The sequence below is a fragment of the Lathamus discolor genome, chromosome Z (genome assembly GCF_037157495.1).
Source record: "Lathamus discolor isolate bLatDis1 chromosome Z, bLatDis1.hap1, whole genome shotgun sequence".
NCBI lineage: Eukaryota > Metazoa > Chordata > Aves > Psittaciformes > Psittacidae > Lathamus > Lathamus discolor.
In genome coordinates, this window is record NC_088909.1 from 47,801,680 (window position 1) to 47,811,105 (window position 9,426).

The window sequence follows — 9,426 nt, forward strand, 5'->3', positions numbered from 1 at the left end:
ATAACTACTGAATTTTCAGTAGTTAGCTGGACAATTACACTCTTATTAGCATGTCCTCTTAAGAGAATTCAGAGAACTAACACTGAAAAAGTGTTCTTTTAACAAAAAGGAAAGAAAAAGCAGAAGGCATATCATTTAAAAAAAAGAAAAAGTTTCAATTACAATGCATGCAAGGAAAAAATTATACATGGTGTTTGTTATGCTGCAGTAAAGAAAAAACATACTGAATTTGATTTTTTCACATTTTCACATAAATTTTATACAGAAAGGAACTGTTACATGGGTATAAACCAATAAATCTTAACGAAGAAGCAAGCCCAAACTCTTCAATGTTAATGTTTTTGGTTTGTTTTTAAAATCTGCATCTTTCAGACCACATAAACTGCCTGCTTTAGAACAGTGCCATTTCCCGTGAAGTATGAAATCTTACTAGATACCAAAATTTTGAATACTTTAAGCAGTTACACAATCATAGAATAGTTAGGGTTGAGAAGGACCTTAAGACTTATCTCACTTTCTGTTGTCGAATGAGAAGCCCAAATCTAAGGTGTTTTTTTGTTTTGGCTTTTTTTTTCCCCTAAGTCCTGGAGCCCCATGCAGACGGTCTCACTTTAAGCAAATAATAAACTTCTCACAGTATTTTCAGAAGTATTAAATTATCTTCTTCTCTTACAACACAAATTATTGTAATGCAGGTAAGGAATGTCTTACTCTGCTTCCTCCTTGAAGCTGCTTACTGAAAGAACCATAAACACACTATAATAAAGAGAAGAAACCAGGTCTAGTGGAAGGTGTCCCTGCCCATGTCAGTGGTTTGAAACTGGATATTTTTAAAGTCCCTTCCAACCCAAACCATTTTGTGATTCTATGAAGAACATAATACCTTCATGGGTAAAAGACTAAAATAATTACTGCAAATTTATTAAAGAAAAAACAAAACAAAAACACAAACAACAAAAGATGTTTTTAAATTGCAGTATTTTTCAGATTACTGAGGAATAATCTACAAAGAAATCTGGAAATGATTCAACATCAGTGTTCTTAGACTTTATAATGCAATGTGGCACATGCCGCATGAGACAACGGATGAGTACATTAACCTTTAAAGACATATGAACATACTACAATTTTTGCACAAGCAACAACTGACAGTACTACTCGTTTGGAGTCAGTTGCTCCTCATTACTCCCATCAGCTGTAGTACAATAATTTTAAGCCAAACCAGAATCCTAGTGTCCCAGCCACCAAGCCCTCCCACCCTAGTCACTCAACACACACAACCTGGCACAAGGCAGCTGCAGTGGAAGAGCTGCTAGAAGAGTTTCACAGCCCTTCTACAGCGAAAGCAGGCTGTTTCACTTCTTCCCCTGAGTAAAATAAGAAAGGGCATTTTGCAGCACTGCAGGTTGCTGCAGTAAGAATGACCAGAGTCGATGCACAGAGCTGAATATGAACTGTGAGAGAAGGGGGCATGTATACGCTGCAGCTTTTATTGTACATTCATGGCTAACATATTAAAGATTCAGTAAAACAGATAATACGCGCCCTACGTGGAAATTTGAGTGAAATGCTACTTGAAGACTTTTATCTCAAGAAAAAAAAGAAAGTCCATTAGTTGCTATTCACTACATTTGTTAAAAAAAAAATAAAAACAGAACAAAACTACAAACAAACCCCCCCCCCAAAAAAAAAAAAAACCAAAAACAAACACCACAAAACAACCAAAACACCAAACCTAAACAAAAATCCCAAATATTAGCAGATTAAAACACAGCCTTATCCATGTATGGGTAGTATAGTGTTAACCTTCATGGCTGTCAGTCACAGGTTACGCGGCCAAGGACAGCAGTCTCTGTGTAAAATAAGCCTCTTCACTCTTTTTGCCTCACAGCAATAACCACTACTAACTCAAAAAATGGGAACACATGAGTGAGGTATAAATGAGCTACCTGTGAGGTCACTAACAGTTCAGTTCACCTGCCTTTCATGGAACAGATACACAGAGAAGACTATAAGCCATCACTATTTTGTAGCTCTAAAAGAAATGAAAGCTAGAACAGGACAGTGATGCTCTTTCCAAAGGTATTGTGAAATAGGCACTACGGGAAGGTACTCTTCAAACACAGACAACATTTGCACCTCTGTTTCACTTTCCCCAAGAGGAAGGGGAAGTACAGAGTTGTGTACAGATTGACCGTGAGAAGTAATCTGACTGGAAGTTTTTGACTGGAGGCAGGAAGGCTATTCCAGAACTTTGTCCAATGTCTGTAATGGGAACAGAACCATTGTTTCATTTCCAGAGGAAACTGGCAAAAATCTGCAAAACTTCAATGATGGTGCTTAACCAACTCATTGTTTTTGTATGACACATTCATATACACACATGGCAGCAACTGCTTCTTCTGAATTCTGAAGCTTCAGTAAAAATGAAGCAGCCCAAAACTAACTTCTGTCACCCTCAAACTTACTTTTGTCCCTACTGAAGTCAATGGAAAAATCTGACTGCAACAGACTGAAGTTCATGCCTCACTACTTTCGTTTTCTATATCACGGTCAGTAGTGCACAGATTGTGTAAAGTTCAAACTGCAGCATGAAGATGCATATTTTCACTGTGGTTCTGTTTTTATTTGAAAACTGAATTTATATATGCTCTATTTAGCTCATGGTTGCACAATACGCATTACTATCAGAAGCTTAGTATTGCATAAAAGGAATGAAGTAGCTGACATGAGTGCTTATAAAAACAAAATAGCATAAATTGACAGTGTGCATCCCTCTGTCAAGCCTCTGGATATTAAGAAGCAATGCTTTCTATGTACACCACTTATTGTTTTATTGTGTTATACAATATAATTACTAACTCTTTATAGTTTTGGTTACAACTCAGATGTGGAGCAGTCTTACCTCATCATATACCAACATTTAACTGTTCCTGACAGCCTTAACACATAGGGGTTTTAAGGTTCACAGTTACCTTTTAGCTCTATCAATCAGCTTTATTGACATTATATTTTATATTAAGACATTTGCACTTTTTTGTTGTGTATGACTGCATAAATGCTTCACAGACCACAAGAAATAAAAGGGAAATTATTATTCAGTTACCTGCAACGACTATTTATGGCTTTGTTTGGACCCCTGGGCAGATAGCAATGAAGTTGCTGTGCAGTGCTTCTCTTACATAATGAATCATACATCCAATTACAGTTCATGATTGCATTTGTCACTAAGGACTGCAGTAAGAAATCAGAAAAAAGTCTGCTGCTGGAGACATTAGCAAGTTTTGGAATGGGCAATGCAGTCAGTCATACAACACCTTGGTCCTGGTTCCTGACCTGGACTACAGCCCCATCTACTGCAATAAAAATCACAAGAAAGCTTCAGTCCCTGTCACATCTCACTAACCAGATCTGCATATACAGAGAGTGAATCCACTGAAGCAAGACTCTGTGAGGAACACAGTATCCAGAATCCATGCATAAGAAGGGCATCTGCATTTACTGGATTTCTAACAGTAGGAACAAGTATGCTGAAAAACGTCTTTCTTCAACTGCCACCACCTAGCAAAAGGAGCAGAAGACCCTTGACATCTGGGGAGAGCCCCCAAAAAAGAGGGAGGAATCAGCAGGAGAAGGAGGAATGGATTAAAATGTTTTGCTATTGGTTTACCTACTCTTAGGTTTCTATATAGAACATTCTATACCTATACTCTAATACCTTCTCCCCTGGTCTTTATGCACCAGTATGAACCCAAAACATTTTTTTTGTACTTGTGTTTGTACTGCTGCCTGCACATCAGATTGATTGTTGCTGCTTTCACCGTCTTGGTGGATGCAAACTACAACTTCCTATTTCTGGATTAACAGTCAAGAACCTGAAGTGCCTTTCTGCCATCCAGATCATTAGCTGAATCCAGATCATTAGCTGAATAGAAAAACAAAAACAGAATAGAAAAAACTGGTGTTGAAAATGTAATATGTTCCTGCAGGCCTGATCTAGAGATGAAGACAATGGAATACATGATCACCCTCCACTTAAAATAATGACTGGCCTGGTTATGGAATCAGGCCATCCACCCCATAACAAACTTTGTTGTGGTGTTTAAGGGGAGGGGGTTGGCATCTGCTAGCTCCATTATCACTCAGAAAACATTATTTGTTAAGTCATACCCAAATTTCATAGATCTTCATGGAAAATAAATGCATCAGTTATATGAGAGAGGATTATTCAGTCATTCTGTCTGCAAGACATTTTTGAAGTATTTAAAGCAGAGGAGGTAGACTAGGAAAGAAAGGAAATTTACTGATGCATGTGCAATGCCTATGAGGGCTTCTATTTCTCCTGCACCTCCATTTTGGGTCATTCTAAACACTGGCAATAGCTACACAGCTGCTTCCTTGTGATAAATGGTGAAGTGTATTTAGCCAATTAAAAGCTGTGCAAACATTTTACACATATCTTCCAGGAATTTGTTCTGCATGAAGAATTTTTATTACTATAAAAAATATTATCAAATGATCTAGTTAAAAATTTCCTTAACATAAACAAATGCAAGGCTACAGAAATGTGCAACATTATCACAAAATGTGAAAGCAGGTAAGTCTTAAAAATGATAGTACCAGTTTTAAGATGCTCTCTGTGCCCTGCTGTCCACAGATGCCCATGTACACCCACTATAATCCCTTCTGAAGTCATCAGAGAATTAGGGCTACTTCACACAATTTGCATCACATAACACAGTTTAATTAGCACACATCTTCTGGTTTCTAGTAGTGTTCATCATCACATTATTTAAGTACTGGACTGATAAACATCATCTGCAAAGCAAGACTTAATAATAACCATCTTTATAGACAAGATGCCAGAAAAAAAAGGTCTTTTATCCAATTCTCTAGAAAAAAAAAAAAATCAAAGTTTAAGGCTTCACCAACTTAATTTTGAAATAGTGTGGACTAAAAGAATAGTCAGTGTTACTCAATCTTCTGGCACCCCTTTGATTTTTCTCTGGAGTATTCATCAAATAACAGCCACTCAATCCATTTAAAATCCATTTTTTCCAGCACAAAAACACATCCCGCTGTTGGTACACACCCGCCCAGTGTTTCTTTTTAGCAAGGAGACAAAAGGGCCAAGTCTCTCCTAGGTTAACTGCACCCTAGAGAAGACTAGCTACACAGGAGTTCAGGCACTGGAGTTGGCACCACTCCATCCTAACATGTTCCCCAGTAACAACCCCCCACCTCCACCCCCATCTCTGTCTTAGTCTTTTGTGGTTGCTTACCCTAAAGAGTCCAGACCAACAAATAAAGGGGAAAAAAAAAAAAAACCCAACAAAAAAAAAAACCCAAAAAAACCCCAAACAAAAAACAGATGTTCCACTTCTGAGACACAGTAACTCCTAACGTGTATGTATTTTCATCCACATGATTTAATAACGTGTTTTTACAGAAAACTTATAAGCTTCATGGTTTCTGCGTCTGAAATTTACACCGCATCCTCATTGCACTCTTCTCCTGGTTCCACTTCTTCCTTCCCCCCTTTTAAGTATAAAAAATATTAAAGCATCAATTATGAAAACCTTTGGAATAAAGAGCAGATGAAAATAGAATCATAGAATAGTTAGGGTTGGAAAGGACCTTAAGATCATCTAGTTCCAACCCCCCTGCCATGGGCAGGGACACCTCACACTAAACCATTTCACCCAAGGCTCTGTCCAATCTGGCCTTGAACACCGGCAGGGATGGAGCATTCACAGCTTCACTGGGCAACCCATTCCAGTGCCTCACCACCCATACAGTAAAGATTTTTTTCCTTATATCCAATCTAAACTTCCCCTGTTTAAGTTTTAACCCGTTACCCCTTGTCCTATCACTACAGTCCCTAATGAAGAGTCCCTCTGCAGCATCCCTATAGCTCCCCTTCAGATGCTGGAAGGCTACGTTAATGTAAGTAAATTGTAACAAGCCAAATATAAAAAGATATACAAGTCTTGTACAGCCACTCAGAACAGCTCACTTTGAAGCAATGAAACTGTCTTTCAATTTGACAGTACTTTGAATATACAACCCTACAAAAAAAAAGACCGAAAGACACTGGGAGAGGATATCCAGTCCATCCCAATATATTAAGTATAATCTAATAAGTAACTAAATATTTTACATTTAAGGGTCACAAATGCATAGGCATAAACAGGAGAAAAAGAAAGGCATTCTATGGATGCCTATTTTCAATATCACAGCTATTACTGTAACTGCACAAAAAAAGACCCTTCATGTCCTACCACTGTAGCAGAATTGAAGTCTTTTTTAACAGTAATAAAAAGAATGAAAGGTTGTTTTCAGAATACTGTACTCATCATTAAAGAAAAAAAAAAAAAGGGGGAAAGGAATGAACAGAAGAGTTTGAAGCACAACAGCTGAGCTCCACCAAAACATACACTGAAACAAAAGGGTAGTCACAACATTTCCAGAACACAATTTGTACTGAAAATAGAATGCAAACTTACATCCTCTTGTTTATTGCTTTTCCTGGTCTTACAATAAGGAACCACAATGAACCACAGGTGTACTTCTGTTTATAATACACCAGAACTGACTATAGACCAAATTCTTATACACTTTCATGAAACATCTGCCAATGCTTTCTAACACCTACAAACAGCCTATAAAAGACACTGATTACTGGCTTCTAGTGTCTTCAGTTAACACACTTTCACATAAAAAGGTATACATTGCATATGTCAATGTTAAGAGATCTTGCACAGGTTTAGTCTATACTACAAAAGGTAGAAAACTGGAGGTACTCAGATGGCAAACTTCTATGGACATTTCAGGATAAATGTTTTACAAAGTGTACTTAACACATAACAATGATATTGCAAGCAAGCAGATGATTGCATATACAACCCTTGTTTGTCTCAGTATTGCAGCTATCATCTTTGTGAGACAGATTCAGAGAAAAGCATTACTCAAGCTTGTGTGCTGTTGTGAACAAGATTTAACTATTCTTTTTATAAATGTATTTTCATTTTCTCTAAAAGAGGTGCTCTTGGCAATCCTTCCACCCTTCAGCAGGTACACAGTATTTAACAGAGCTACAGCATCATTTCTCTACAACTTCCCTTTTACGTTTTACTTTACTTGTTTCACACAAGCCACTTCCCCACCAAGCAGAGGTAAATCCAGTTCTCTCTTGCAGATGCAGTCAACCAGAACACAGAAGTTTGCTTAGATAAAACATGACACAGTAAATGATGGCATATGACCTCTACCTAGTGATCTTGTTTGCTCACTAGCGGAAAGCTAGGACTGATTCTTTGCAGGGAATGATTTACACTCATGGGACAGATCACAGTACATCCTCTCCAGGTCCTAAAAATGTGCTTCAGCAGCCGCAGGAGCCAGTTTGCTCTATCAGTCTTTAAAACGTTGAAAAAACTGCCTTACAAATAATGTTTATTTCTACTACAAAATACCTCAAAAATTACAGAGCAGCATGTTAAGGAAAAGAAAAATTATACAGGTTTCTGGGGTTTGTTTGGCTGCTTTGGTTTTGGTGTTTTTTTTTTTTGGGGGGGGGGGGGTAGGTTTGTTTTGGTTTGTTTTTTGTTAAAAAAAGGAGAAATGTGGAATTGTGGGTGAGAAAAAAGTCCAACAGCTGTGATTAGTGAGTTGTGTGTTTATACATCTTTCAACATTATACAAAGCACGGGGTGAATTTCAGACTGCCTCAGATGGCAAAAGTCTGTTGAATGAAACTTGTTGACAATGTTGTTAAAATAAAAAACTAATATTTGATAGCAAAAAACCCACAGCCTGTTACAAATGTCAAATAAGGGATTATAAAGCAATGTACAGGGATTCTGGACTTGAATTTCGGTGCATAACCCAACCATCTGTCGAACAGTTGTGTAGCAAAAGCAACATAAAGTGGAAATCTCTAAAAGGTCAGCCAAATCCCTTCCTTCAGCTACAGGGTTTCCTTTCTTACGAACATGCCCGCCGTAATCGCACTGTCTGCAGATTAACCCACAGGAGATGACACTCGCCACCGGCAAAAGGAAGACTGCAAAGGCAACCTTGTCAGATAGGGAAGATGAACGGGGTGCTCAGCTCACGGTGAAGCAGCCTGCAAGAGGCAGAGGGAGACTTCGACTCGCTGGTACTGCCGAGCAGCGCAGGGACCCTTCTCCCAGAGAGGTGGATGCGGGGGATCCGGTCCCCCCAGCCCTCAGCTGCCGACAGATCCGAGCAGGGCTGCTGCCTGGGGGAGAATAGGGGGCTGCACCGTGCGCCCGAAAAGTTAAACCCACCGGAGCGGGATGGAGCCGCTCCTGACTCATCTCCCACAGCCGGGATGCTGAACCGGCGCAGCCCGGGATCGGGCAGGGCTGCTGGTCCCGCATCTCCCCCAGACACCCTCCTCGCCCAGCGGGGACACCGCAGGAGGAGTACCAGCTGCCTCCCGGGAAAAATAAACAAAATAAATGATAATGTGAAAAAAAAAAACCCAAACAACTCCGAGGGGTGCGCCGAGGTGGAAAGTCCCCGGAAGGAGCTGCCTCGTAGCCGAGGCGGGAGCACGACCGGCCTCGGAGGCGCGGCGCAGCGCACCGCACCCGGGACACGGGGCTCCAGCCCCACCACCCCGTCCCGTTACGGACCGCCGGCGCAGCCTCTCGCCCCGGGGCACGGCTCTGTACCCAGCGTGGACACTAGTTGCTCCACCCGCGGTGAAGTGGTGAAAGGAGCCCTGGGGCGGCAGCGGAGCCCCGCGGCACAGGAGCCCCAGCCGATGGGCGCTCCCTCCTGCACGGGGCAGACCGCGGTCCCCCCAAGCAGCCCTCCGCTTCTCACCTCTTTAAGTTCCTTGGCCACGTCTTTCAGGTCCCCCAGGACTAATTCCAAATCCTCCACGATGATCTTGATCTGCTCCTTCACCTTGGTTTTGGAGGCTGCCGGAGGCCCCTCGGACGGCGACGAGGAGGAGGATGCGGTCCCCTTGGACTGGGCGGACATCCTTCGGGGCAGCCCGGTGCGGCCAGGGGGCACGAAGGTCAGGCGAGCGCGGCGGCAGCCAGCCGCCCGGCCTCGTCCCTCCGGCTCTGGGAGCTACTGCGGCCGCTGCTGCTGCTGCTGCTGCTGCCGCTGCCGCTGCCGCTGCCGCTGCCGCTGCCGCCGCCGCCGCCGTAGCCTGCCCGCCCGCGCATCCCGCGCCGGGCGCGCTGAGCCGCGCCGCGCTCCGCCGGGCGGCCGCGCTGTGCAGCTGCCATCGGCTCCCGGGAGCGGCGCGGGGGCCCGGCTGCAGCCCTCCGTGCGTCGCGCCTGCGCCTCGCCCCGCCCGCGCCACCGCCCGCTCGGGCCCGGGCCCCGGCTCCGGCTCTGGCTGGGGAGAGGGGCCGAGGGAGGAGCGACGGCCGCCTCAGC

General features: G+C 42.5%; 1 protein-coding gene across 2 annotated transcripts in view; it reads right to left on the minus strand.

The window, feature by feature from the left end:
* PRR16 (proline rich 16) overlaps positions 1 to 9,183 on the minus strand; it is a 148,150-nt gene extending 138,967 nt beyond the window's left edge. For both annotated transcript variants that reach the window (XM_065661615.1, XM_065661616.1), the window contains exon 1: positions 8,857 to 9,183. In XM_065661615.1, the coding sequence (XP_065517687.1) occupies positions 8,857 to 9,018 (162 nt within the window). In that variant the 5' untranslated portion in view covers positions 9,019 to 9,183. The remainder of the gene's footprint in view (positions 1 to 8,856) is intronic.
* Positions 9,184 to 9,426: the final 243 nt, after the last annotated feature.